Raw genomic sequence first — 13,975 nt, forward strand, 5'->3', positions numbered from 1 at the left:
AGGAGTGGCTCAAAAAGAAGCACATTAAGGTCATGGAGTGGCCTAGCCAGTCTCCAGACCTTAATCCCATCGAAAACTTATGGAGGGTGCTGAAGATCCGAGTTGCCAAGCGACAGCCTCGAAATCTTAATGATTTACAGATGATCTGCAAAGAGGAGTGGGCCAAAATTCCATCTAACATGTGTGCAAACCTCATCATCAACTACTAAAAATGTCTGACTGATGTGCTTGCCAACAAGGGTTTTGCCACCAAGTATTAAGTCTTGTTTGCCAAAGGGATCAAATACTTATTTCTCTGTGCACAATGCAAATAAATATATATAATTTTGATAATGTGATTTTTTATTTTTTTTTATATAATCTATCTCTCACTGGTAAAATTAACCTAGCCTAAAAATTCTAGACTGTTCATGTCTTTGATAGTGGGCAAACTTACAAAATCAGCAAGGGATCAAATAATTATTTCCTTCACTGTATATATATATATATATATATATATATATATATATATATATATATATATCTATAGATATAGATAGATATATATGGTCAAAGAAGCAGCACTCCAGATCAAAAAATGATAGATTTATTCACCAGATACCCCCACAACTTTTTGCCCTCTCTATGAGAGCTTTTTCAAGCATTCCTGCTACTGCGCTGCTCCATTTTGCGCTGTTTATTGTATTTGTATATATATATACACATAGACTATATGGACAAAGGTATTGTGACATGTCTTAATCATTGAATTCAGGTCTTTCATTAGGTCCATTTTTCTAGTATAATATAAAGATATATATAGATATATATAGATATCTATAGATCTATATAGAAAAAATTATCATAGAAAAGGTAACCGGCGCTACCCAGGTATAATGTGTCATTCTGTCTGTCCAATGGTGTGTTCATTGGATTTTTGCAAGGGGGCCTAGGAGGTTAATCCGTGTGTTTGTTTGTTTTTTGTTTACGGCAAAATTCCTAGTAGTCCTATATACCCCAGTAGTTACTCACTGTTTATTTCTTTTTTAACCTCCTAAATACCTAACAGCTAAACTGGTAGGAGATTGAGTCATAATACTTTATAAACAACATTGCCAGTTTTATTGGCAGTTGACAATGGGCTATAGTTAGATCATAATTGAAAGCCCACTCATTAGCACGCTGAACAACATGATGTGCTAATCAGCTTCCTTTCTGACCTGGGTTTGGGCAGGAGTCTCTGCGCTTCTGAGAGACACCTGTCTGATCTGTTGCTGAGAAAGTCGGGCCCAAGTTTGCTGAGGAGTTTCAGCATCTAGAGCAGCAGTATGACGCATTTGATCAGCTTGCAGTCGAGCATAAGGAGTCTCTGCAGCTCGTGGTGCAGCTTTCCTCCTGGCCATCAGTAATCTGATTGGTTGCTATTGGCAACCACTCCACTGTATCTTCCCATCTAGAATTATCTAGTAAAGTGCACTACCTGTTACTGCCAGATAAAAACTTCTCTACTTTAAAAGCGAATGTCTGTATTTGTTTGCATATTATTGGACTGTGATCATGTGATAATGGCTGATAACAGAGAACAACATTAAGGTCGGTACCTTTACGAAAACTTTCCCAGGCACTCGATGTGCCAAATTTGGGGTTAAATGGTTCAGGCGTTTGGATGCCTATAGAGGGCAGACAAACAGACATTGTTTTTTATAATATAGATAGCCAAATGTAAATGGACACGTGACCATCACATCACTGAGCTCTTCAGTACTACACATACTAGAAATATTTGTGTATCGAGATTGCATGGCTGTGTACTTAATTTTATGCACCTGCTAAAAAAAACACCAGAGCTAAATAACTTGGACAGGTGTTAACATACTTTTTGCCATAAAGTGTATCTTGGATGCATATAATATATTTTAAAGTGAAATTGCATTAATTTTCTTGGCTTTGTAAATAAGTTTTACTAAGCCTTAAATGGGAAAACAAAGTGCAATTATTTATTGTATTGATTCTGTGGCACTCCCTGTTGCTCCTCCGTTCTTCTTGTCAATTAGCTGTACACAATTATGTGACATTCATGGAAAGTGATGTTTCATGATCGTATGGCGTCGGGTGGCGGTGGCGGTGAGTGACCTGAAGCATACACATGATTTGATGTCGTCATTGCATATAGTTGATAATCAATAAGGATCAGGGACTGATGGGGATTTGGCATTGATGGAACTGCAACGAATCAATAAGGTAAGCATAGTGAGATGTGTGCATTTAGTTTTCCCATTTTAGACATATTAAATTAAGAAATCCTGGAAAACCTAACGTAACATAAGAAAGGGAATGAGAAATGCATAGTTGTATGTATCTGTATTACAATACCAGGCATAGGGACCAGTTTAATTTAGATACAGTAAATTTAAATTGAGTTTTTCCTGCTAAACGTCGAGCACGTTCATCAAATGAGATGTGTTTATAATTCACACGCGGCTTATAATATTGATTGGTGACGTACTTATTCTTAAGGTCCTACTAATGCATTTTCTGCTCAAGAAATTAAGCATATTGACAATAGTGTACGTCATTTTTGGGATAATAATTTTATTTCTGGCAGAAATTATTATTTTTTTGTAAAATAAAAATAATCCAAGGAGAAACCTGATCCAGCCGGTCCTTAGTCATACTTATCAGTGGAGACCGGTTGGCCAACTCAAAAGAATAATGTAGGAGAGTTAATATACAAAGACAGAACAGCAGGGCAAGGATGGAGGTAATTTGCCTGTTGTAAACTCCTGTTATTTTACCTACTCACAATGCATTCCTTATTCCACAAAATGTGTAGGTCGGATATATTATACATGTACAGTGCACAATGCAATCAGCCGAAGATAATTTCTTGTTTGGTTTGAATAATGACAACGTTGACTGTGTTAAAGACATTTTTTTTGTTTTTTAATAAATATATTAGTCAGTGTTTAGTGTAACTTTATAGTAAGTCTTTATTAAAAAAATCTTTTTACTTTTGGAGATACAGCTGTTCTGTATTCTCTATACAGAACAGCTGTATTGTTCGTTTTACAATGAATCGGTCAGTCCCGCGGACCGACAGGTTCAGTGTCGATGGGACCTGCGTGTCTCTGACACGCAGAATCCACCTGTAAACAATCACATCTAAGTTCATAACTTGGATGTGATCGTTTACAGGGGATCCTACATGTTACAGACAGGCAGAACCCGCCGACACTCAACCTGTCAGGTCCACGGGACTGACCGATTCAGTGTAAAACGAACAATACAGCTGTTCTGTATAGAGAATACAGAGCGGCTGTACAATTCTCCAAAAGTAAAAGGAGATTTTAATAAAAACTATTTACAAAGTTACACTAATCACACTGACTAATCTATTTATTTAACAAAAATGTCCTCAAAGGTGTACATAGCCTTTAAAGGACAAGTAAAGCTAAAGTTGACATAGCCTATAAAAGTCAAGCTTCTAAAAAGAGCTGCTGCGATCAACATGTTTGTATGTAAATGTTTCTGGAGGTTCTCAGAACCTGATATATGTAACGTAATGTGGCACTAGGGGCAGATCTTACTTCATGTCCTCTCGGTATTGCCATTAGAGAACATTACTGCCACCCTGTAGCCAGATAGATTGTATTCAACAGCATATTAGACAGGCTGTACGTTTAAGTCAAATTAATAAAGTGTTGCCTATTCCAAAAAGTCCCTGCACAGAGGCTGCACTACAGATTGATGCTGGGACACAAAGATACATGTCTCCATGTCCATTTTATAAGCTGAGCAAAATGTCAGTAGCATGAACATAGGATGAACAGGGACAGCGAGCAGTCTGAGGCTTGGGGCCCGATGTAGTTTGGGACTGGTTCTTGAAACTGAAGAAGTCTGGGTGCTGGTTAAGTCCGGATGCTGGTGAATTCTGGCATGCCTTGGTCTGGTATATTAGATTTTGTGCCATGCATGAAATGATAACTTTCCATAACTTTCAATAAATGTGCACTATTTCTGAATTAAGGGCGGTTGGAGGCATTTTGGTGGCATACTTAATATCTTAAGGGTCATGACGTGTATGAAATTATTCTTTCCTGGAAGTAATTTCTCAATAATAGGCAAGTATGATTTAATACGCAATAATAACTACTGTACATAACGGAATACTGTACACAGAGAAGCGATGTATAGTAGACTGGAGGTAATCCTCTTTAAAGACTGCATGGGGAGGGAAAGTCCAAAGAAGTGGAAAATGAGAATGTCAGCAACTGTTTGGAGTTCTAGAACAGAGTGCTAGAAACATTGTTAAGGATGGATGGATGGATGGTTGGGTTTGTGGTAGTATCTGGAGAACATTGAGGAAATTAAAGGGGTTTTCTCGTCATGGGGCGGTTTTTCATACTGATGACCTATCCACAGGATAGGTCATCAGAATTTGATCGGTGATGGTCTGACAACTGGACCCCACACAGATCTGCTGTTCTGGCTACCTCCGGTACTGGGAGTTATAAAGTGTTTGGAGCCGGAAGCAGAAGGCTCCATACACTGTATAGTGGCCGTGCTGGGTAACTGCAGTTCTGTTCCTATTCACTTGAATAGAAGCAGAGCAGCAGTTCTGCAGCATGGACACTATAAAGTGGTCGGAGCCTTCTGCTTCCGGTTCCGAACACTTTATAACTCCCGATGCCTGTAGGCAGCTGGAACAGATGATTAGTGCGGGATTCGGATGTCTGACCCCCCCAATCATATACTGATGACCTATCCTGTGGATAGGTCATCAGTATGAAAACTCCCCCATTACTAGAAAACCCCTTTAAGTCAAGTTGCTGAATGTTTTTTAGGTTACGTGTATGCTTTTGTGCTGTATCTTTTGTAATGGCAAGAAGTGAATGGAATGAAAAGAAGGGTGGTACTGAATAAATGTGGGGGATACATTAGAGAGGTGACAGTCATCATTGTTAGTTCACAGAGCTTTTTTGCAGTGATCTAGCTGATGTATGATAAGCACATGGAACACTTTTGGTCATTTCATAAGTCAGGAAAAGACAAATGGGGAAACATTTTTGAGTTAGAAGTGCCACGAGTTTATGAAATTGTAGAACTAAGGTTTAAATGAGAGAGCTGAGACAAATGTTATTTTTAATCAGCAAGCATGGGGTGGGGTCAATTGCAAGCAGTTTGAAACTTTGTAAATAAGTTTATACCAGTTGCAGAGCAAAAATAAAAAAACATAAACAGTACTTGAACAGGGGCATTCCCTGACAGCCCAGAGCATTAGAGATAGGGCCATAGCCCACCACTTAGAAAATACACCATATATCATTATAGGGGTCATAGAAACAAATTTCTCAAACAGAGATCCAAATCCTATACTTTGTATTATAGAGTTAAAAGAAAAAGCACTTGCTGCCTGCAGCAACCATCAGAGGGAGCTAATTGCGTACAAATGTATACAACTCCTATTAAGCTGGTCCTGGTAAAGACCTTTAAATTAAAATTAAACATGGAAAAAAGTAATACAATACATTTTTTTAATTGATTAAAAAAAGAAAAAAAAGACCAGGACAAAATTTCACAGGTTCCCCAACTATTCTCAATCTGAAATATTGTAACTACTCTGCATTATTTTTTGGAGCTTATTCAAGACTCATCATAATATCCTTAGCCTGAAGTCACGTGAATGAATTTTGAGTTTTGACAGGAATTACATTACATTTGCTGTTGTCTTGATGCTATCTATAAGATACCAAAAGGTAGTTCTAATAGTGGGTGCAGAGTGAAGTTTGGAGGTACTTTCAGCCATTCGCTCAGTCTCCTGATGACAAGTGTTAATGGCATTTCTGCTGGAGAGCACTGACATTTAGCGACTCTTTACAGATCAGTGGTGCTGAGCAAGTCTGATTTGAGGAGAGCCAATGACTGACAAGTCTCACCACCAAAAGAAACACCCGCATGTCTTTTTCTAAGAATTAAGAAAGCATCTTACAGCACCTCCAAACTCCAGCTCTGCATCTGCTATTATAACCACCTTTTGGTATCTGATAGACTGTTGCAGGAACATGCCATTTTACATTTGCTACATGATAGTAGCCTGTTCTATATTCCTTAATAAGTAAAGCATACACAAATTTTATAATCACAACTTCCTAGACATTCCAACATTTCTAATGTATTCATTATTCCCTGTACTATTGTCCTCTAACATAATGCAATGCAAATCCATAAAATTTAGAGCAAGTGTCAATATTTCCTTCATTGGAAAACCAATAACCATGTCATGATTAATGATATTGGAATGACACATTGTCATATTGTAACACAGTGAATAACAAACCATCATAAAATTAGCTATAAAATGTAGCCAACAGTGAAGTAGAGTAATTAAAAGAATTCACATTATTAATTAAAAAATAAAGCATGAATCTCTTAGCTAACACTTAGCCTTTATCTCAACCTCAGCCAAGAAAGGTAAGAACTTTTTCTCTAATTGCTTTCTCTGTGGCAAAGTTCATTAAAGGTTAATTTTTATTATAAATACGATGTCTAAAAGTTGTATGCTCTGCTGTTTATTTACTGCACTATGCGGCACTAAATATGGTAATAAATTGTAGCCTCTACATGAACACTAATGAGCAAAATAGTCTTCTCTTTAGGGAGAAAAACTAAAACGACGTTGCTATAATAGAACATGTGTTGCTGATTCTGGAACTTCTAACACTCAGTATTAAAATGTGTGCAGCAGAGGTAATGGTACTAATGTTTCAAATAAAATAGTACAAAGTGGCAGACCCTGGAGGAATCTATTAATTGTAACATACATATTCATGGAAAAGTTGGCTTTGCTTTCAGAAAAAGTTATCATTTGTGTAAACACGAATATTTTGCTATAAAACCATTTTTGGGGAAACAGCTTGCAATTTACAAATAAGTAATATGCCAAAGACTTAAAGGGGTTGTACCAGAATCTACATAACACCTATCCACAGGATAGGTAATAATAGTCTGATAGCTGGAGGGCCCACCGTTGGGACCCTCAGCGATCACAAGTCCAATGGTACCGAACCTCCCCGTTCCCCCTTTCTTTACCACCTGCAGTGAGGAGGAGATTAAATAGATGTGTGGGTGCATGCTCCATTCAATGTCTAAGGGACTAAGGCCCTGTTCACACAGAGTGTTTTGGCACAGATTTTTACACGGAAACCGTGTCAGAATCAAGACCAGAAAACAGCCAAGTTTGCTCCCCAATAATTTAAATAGGAGGCAGTGGCGTTTTTTTTCCCGAGCGGCTTCTGGCTGCTTGTGGGGAAAAAAAGCTGCATGTCATTTCTTGACGAAGTTCCGCCTCTGACCACCCATCAAAATCAGAAAAATCTGTGGCGGCCATTTCCGAGAGTTTTCCCGATGCGTATTTTGCCCAAGGTCCTTGCATTAGCTTCAATGGCCGGGGACGAAAAATGCAGTGGAAAAACGAGAACCATGACAACAAAAGTGCAGGCAGGTCAAAATCTGCCTCAAAATTCCTGAAGGAATTCTGAGGCAGATTTTTTCTGGAAAAACTAAAAAATAGAGGATCCAGCGCAATCAGTTAAAATAGAACATTGTTCCAATTTTATTTTGAGTAATTAAAACAAAATCGGTCCCGAGTGTAATAATTAGAGATAGATAGATAGGTGCCTACGCGTTTCAGACGCACACCACGTCCTTCCTCATGGCTTTTTGTGGCTGCAAAAAAAACTCAGTGTGAACAGGGTCTAACAGAAACAGCTGAGCTCTGTACTCGGCTGTTTATGTCATTACCATGGTCTGGTAATTGGTGGGTGGTGGGGCTCAAGCGATCAGAAAGTTATTATCTATCCTGTGGATAGGTAATAATTGTTGATTCTTGGAATACCCCTTTAAGCTTCTGTATATAACTAAGTAAGGTGGTTAGGAACCAAGGCTATTAGTGGCAACAAGACTACATTTATATGTGGCGGATTTGCATATTGCAAACCCGACACAAATTCCTACATGATGCATGGTAGGATGTGCCGTGGATGTTCTCCAGATGTGCAGCAGATCCACCCAGCGATTAGCCAGATTATCATTCAATAGGGCTATTTCTCAGATTTTTTGAAAACGGCAAAGAAGTACAGTAGCATGCTACTTGTTTTCTATATCACGTCAACAGCGTTGAGGAAACCCCATTAACATGCATGGAATATGGATAATCGTATGTCAAATGACACATGTGTATGGGGCTTTATTATAATATGTTATACTCAATGTAATATGTTCCTTTTTCGGTCCATTTAGGCCTAAGTCAGAAGCTACAAGGGCCGTAATATGTGAGACAAAGTGTGTTATGTTTTATTCACTTACAGAAAAATGCACATTTTTCTGTTTTGTTGCAGTGGGCAGGGGTTACGACTGCACCCAAGCTCTGGTGCCGTACAGGGACTAAAAGTGGTAGTTGGAGGGTCCAGGTTACAGGTATTGCATTGGGGCCCAGCTGTTTCAAGTTACGCCTCTGTAGTTAAGCATTTTTGCAAAAGTAACTACAAAATCTTACATATCTAGTATGAAAAAAAGACACATGTGCCAGGAGAAGGGGAGGATGTAGGTGAAGGGAAGTACTGAACTGCATTTTCTAGAATAATAACAGTATTGGTTGATACCCTTGAATATGCTTTTTGGAATTGATCACCTCATGTCAATTTGTCAGCATGTTTCATCAATAACAAAGTGACCATTTTCCAATTCAAAGGTGACAATACGGCTGCATTTCCTGTGGTCACATTTGCAAATATGTGCCCCTGTATTTGAAAAGAGACAAAAAATTATTGACTGTTCAAAGAAGAAGGTGGGTGCCAGTGGGGTGAGAGAGGAGGCTCCCTCCCTCTCTCCAAAACCACTCAGATGCGGTGCTCGCTATTGAGCGCCACATCTGAGGGGTTAAAGGGCGAGATCGATGCTGATATCGATCTCGTCCGTTCGAGCAGGGCTGCTCCCAGCCCTCAGTTACTTCCGGTATCTGAGAACAGGGAGATTTAATGGCTCCCTGGCTCTATTCATTTATTCCAATTCAACTCCGTAAAAAGGCTATTTCATCGAAATAAAGCCCGTAAAAACACTAATGGGCGGTCACTAACGGGTTAATATAGAAAAGTCAGATATTTGCAGTAAGCAATGGCAGGCATTAGTCTCTGATGATGATGATTCAGTATTGAAGCCAGAAGCTTTTACTGTTAATAGTACACTAACTGCTATGTGTAGGCGGAAACTGTTGAAATGTTGTCTGACAAATGTAGGTTCTGAAATGCATTTATCATGGTTTTTACATTATAAATGAGGAATTACAAAATAATTGCTAAATAGTTTGTATTATACATTTATTTTCAGTTTTAATTCTATTTGACATACTGAATATATAAAATATGTGGAAATAAATTCTGTTATATTACAGTGTTCATATAGTCGTTCTCCAATATAAATGAACACGCTGGCCCATAGTTTTCAATGTATTTGCATCCTTTTTTTTTGGTACAGAATACTCCAAATTAGTGTGCAATCTGCTTTGTAACATTTTTATAAACCATTTACCCCAGAATTTAGAGCCATTTGCGCCATTGACATCAGTTTGTATAAGTAGAGTAAAAAGTGACCATGGCTTACAAATAGGCATGGAAAAGTTGAATCTCCACACACTCTAGTGTAAAAAAAAAGAGGGCAAATGCAGTCATAAATTTGTCTAAACATATTTCAATAAAGCAGTCTAGCTTTAACTTACACATTGGCTAAAATTACGTCATTTTAATAAATGTGGGCCATTGTTCTGAAAAATATATTTTAGAATGAGATGGTTTTAATGTATGCTATACTTGTGGAAATGTCTATGGCACTTTTAGGGTATGTTCACACGATAGCAGGCATTTACGGCTGAAATGACAGACTGTTGTCAGAAGAAAACAGCTGCCTCGTTTCAGCCGTAAATGCTCCTCCTCGTAATATACGAGGCATCTGTGACGCTCGTAAATATTGAGCTGCTCTTCATTGAGTGCAATGAAGAACGGCTCAAATTACGTTGCAAAGAAGTGCCCTGCACTTCTTTGCCGAGGCAGTCAATTTACGCGTTGTCGTTTGACAGCTGTCAAACGACGATTCGTAAATTACAGGTCGTCTGCACAATACGTCGGCAAACCCATTCAAATGAATGGGCAGATGTTTGCCGACGTATTGTAGCCCTATTTTCAGGCGTAAAACGAGGCATAATACGCCTCGTTTACGCCTGAAAATAGGTCGTGTGAACCCAGCCTTATTCTGCCTTAAGCACAAGTTAAATATATTAAACTTTATTTTACTGTGTAAATTGAGTATAATCTAAAAAAAAATCATATAAAAAAAAAACCTTGATCAATTATGTAAATAGTTTGTTGTATTTAATTTTGAACTGGCCCGGAGTTACAGCCTGTATTAGGGCACATTCACATGTTGCAGAATTGCTATGGAATTCCGCTGCGGAAAGTCCGCAGTGGAATTCTCCAGCGGCCGTTTTTTACATTTGTTTCTATACATGTTTAGGCAAATTAATTCAGACGTTGCGGAAAACTCTGCTGCGGACCATAGGCTGCGGTGCAGAATTTTCCCTCCGCAGCCTGCACTATTTGTTGCGGAGAAGAAGCGGTGATATCCGCAACGTCTGAATTACCTGTCAAATATGCAAATGTTGGTGCAGATTCGTTGCGTAATTGCTCCAAATCTGCACCAAAATTTGCAGCGGAAAAACTCTTATTGTCCTGAACTGCAGTCATCATTCTGTTGTTCTGTTCATCATATTGGTCAGTCAGTTTTCTCTATATGCTAATATATAGAGCTTGGTGAAAGAATGAAAATCCCCACAGATCCTGAACAAGTATAGGGATGCAAGATGTGGGCTCAGAATCCTGTAGAATTGTGATAAGAATTGGCTATAACATATGTTGTAACTAAAGACCTGTCTACACTGGCCAATTATTAATAGGAAATGCTCGTTTTTCGAGTGATCATAATGAGAATTCGCCTGTGTATATGAAGAAGAAAATTGTTGATAAACAATAAAGTTATCATTGACCATTGAACTTTTTTGATTGCGCCGCCAGAAAAACTATTGGCTTAGGTGGTTAATTTAAATACCATACAAAGAGAAATTCACAGTTACAATAGGAGTTTCCCTACCGGCAGAAAGGGTAGACCTGATGCAAATGACCATCGGAACTTTTCAAACCAGCGTTCATTCATTGATGGTTTTAAAAGTCAACTAATGTAAAGGTGCCTTAAGGATCAGTGGTAGATAAAAAAAAAAAAAAATACATTGGATTTCTCAATGATTTATATAGAGTATATCTAGATATAACCTGTAAAATGCTAATTCATTGGTGAATGTATCATACTGTCCTTATGGCTGCCAAAGGGGCCAATAGAGAGAAGAACCCAGCTTGAATAAGCCCAATCCCTTGTTCTCATGGGTTGTCTGGACTTTTGCTTGGCTCTTCCTCACCAATGCAACATTAGCAAAGAAAAAAAAAAGAGATAGGGAACTGACCTAAGGGCCACACTGCTCTTCTTTCCTATAAAGCATGTGGAGGGGGTAGCTGTATCATTGTTCTGTACTAAATATTTTACAGAATAGAATTTAGCATAGTACATTTTATTTTCCAATTTTCTAATATTTTCTTTTTTGCTTTTTTCCAGGTTGTGTGGAGGAAACTTGGAGATGCTGCAGGTTCATGTCCTGGAATTAGACATCTCTCTGGCAATCAGTACAAAGGACCAATGTAGAGCAAAATGGATATTGTCCAAACCCATGTGGAAAAAGAACTACCATAAAAGGATAATGTTTCAATAAAAAAAAGTAAAAAAAAAAACCCTCACAAATACTAAGCCCCAGACATATTGATGTGTCTGAACTTATCTCTATAGATTGATCAAATGGCACAATATGTCTAAATTATAAGTTAAGCTGCAATTATGTTCTTCAAAATAAAGGGACACACACTTCTTATTAGCACATATAAAAAACTTTTATTAGCACAGTTGTTAAAAACCAAAAAAAGCTAGCGAAACCTTTATTTATAAAAAAATATGTTTCAGTCCAGTAAATTAAAGATATTGGTATAAAGTCTTACCATTATACAGCTAAAAAAAAAGTTATTGTAGCACAACAAAGATTTTTCAGTATTCTATATAGTAATGGTAATTGGTAATTTTGACGTAATGAAAATATGAGATAAAAGTATTGGTTTCTTATTTATACTGTACAATATAGTATATTATAATCACACCAGGCATCTGGGGTTTAACTTCTATAGTATTACCTGTGATATAATTTAATAAATCACATCCTATTCCATTACAAAAGCTTTTGAAATTGTATAATAAAGAGACTTCCTTTTTGTTCCTACCTATATCCTCATTCTAAGGCCTCATTTACACGAGCGTATTATACGCGCGTGCGACGCGCGTGCTTTTCACGCGTGTCGTACGCACCTATAATAGTCTATGGGGCTGTTTAGACGATGCGTGAATTTTGCGCTGCGTGAGTGCGTTGCGTAAAACTCACGACATGTTCTATATTCTTGCGTTTTTCACGCAACACGCACCCATTGACTTCAATGGGTGCGTGAAAACAACGCATGCCACACTGACGGTCCTGCGTTGCATGCGCGAAAATCACGCAAGAGCTGTCAAAAGGATGAATGTAAACAGAAAAGCACCACGTGCTTTTCTGGTTACAAACATCCAAACGGAGTGTCAAATTAGAGATGAGCGCACCGAACTTCACCGGGTTCGGCCGAACTCGTTTTAACCGAACCCGGCAAAAAATGTTCGGGTACGCGACGTCAGGAGACAGTCACTGCCCACGGTGCTGAAAGACTTAAACTGTTTCAGCACCATGGACAGTGACTTTCGATCACAATATACATATACGTGTAAAAAAAAACAGAAGTTCTGACTTACCGATAAGTCCAGGCTCCTTCCTCCAGTCCGACCTCCCGGGATGACAATTCAGGCCAAGTGACAGCTGCAGCCAATCACAGGCCAAGCACAGGCTGCAGCCAATCACAGGCTGCAGCGGTCTCATGGCCTGCCGCGTCATCCTGGGAGGTGGGGCCGGATGACAAGAGAGGGACGCGTCACCAAGGCAACGGCCGGGAGACCGGACTGGAGGAAGCCGGCAGTTCATGGTAAGTGTGAACGTCTTTTTTTATTCACAGGTTGGTGTATATTGTGATCGGCATTCACTGTCGAGGGTGCTGAAAGAGTTACTGCCGATCAGTTAGCTCTTTCAGCACCTTGGACAGTGACGGGCGTCGACTAGCCTCATCTCTATGATGGCGGCTGCGCGAAAATCACGCAGCCGCGCATCATACACGGATGACACACGGAGCTGTCAATTGCCTTTTGCGCACGCAAAACGCAGCGTTTTTTTGCGCGCGCAAAACGCACACGCTCGTGTAAATGAGGCCTAAAACTGGTGCTGCACAATCATAACGTGGGCATGCCAAAGTGCTCTAGCTTCTATTATTTTTATTTGTTTTTATTAATCAAATAATTATTATATAATTTATATTTTGATTTATTTCTGTATTTCATTATTTTTGATTTATGTATTAATTTATTTATTATTTATGTTTTTATTTTTCTATATCTAATCTAATGTATTTCCTTATTAGTTGTGTTTTAAGGTGCTAAAATCATTATGCTGATTCCTTTCAGGAAATATGATCAATTAAAGGTACACATAAAAATAAATTTAGTTGTAATGAAAAAAATAGTTTTTGATATAATTTACATAATATCAGATAACCAATGGGACCACTTTTGACTTTAATTGTTATTTAAAAATTTTAATTCTGAAATTCTAAATTGTATTGGTAATTTATATCTTTTTACTGTTTAAGTTTGTTTTTATAAGTTGAAAAAAATCTAAAATTGCACTGCATTTATGAAATTCAAGCTTATCTTGCATATCATT

The 13,975-nt window shown here is 38.2% G+C and overlaps 1 protein-coding gene across 1 annotated transcript in view; it reads left to right on the forward strand.

Annotated features, from left to right (window-relative positions):
- The window catches only part of CCDC85A (coiled-coil domain containing 85A), a 234,243-nt gene extending 220,654 nt beyond the window's left edge, over positions 1-13,589 (forward strand). The window contains exon 3 of the mRNA XM_075862986.1: positions 11,692-13,589. Coding sequence (XP_075719101.1) covers positions 11,692-11,741 — 50 coding nt within the window. The 3' untranslated portion in view covers positions 11,742-13,589. The remainder of the gene's footprint in view (positions 1-11,691) is intronic.
- Positions 13,590-13,975: the final 386 nt, after the last annotated feature.

The sequence above is a fragment of the Rhinoderma darwinii genome, chromosome 4, assembly GCF_050947455.1.
Source record: "Rhinoderma darwinii isolate aRhiDar2 chromosome 4, aRhiDar2.hap1, whole genome shotgun sequence".
NCBI lineage: Eukaryota > Metazoa > Chordata > Amphibia > Anura > Rhinodermatidae > Rhinoderma > Rhinoderma darwinii.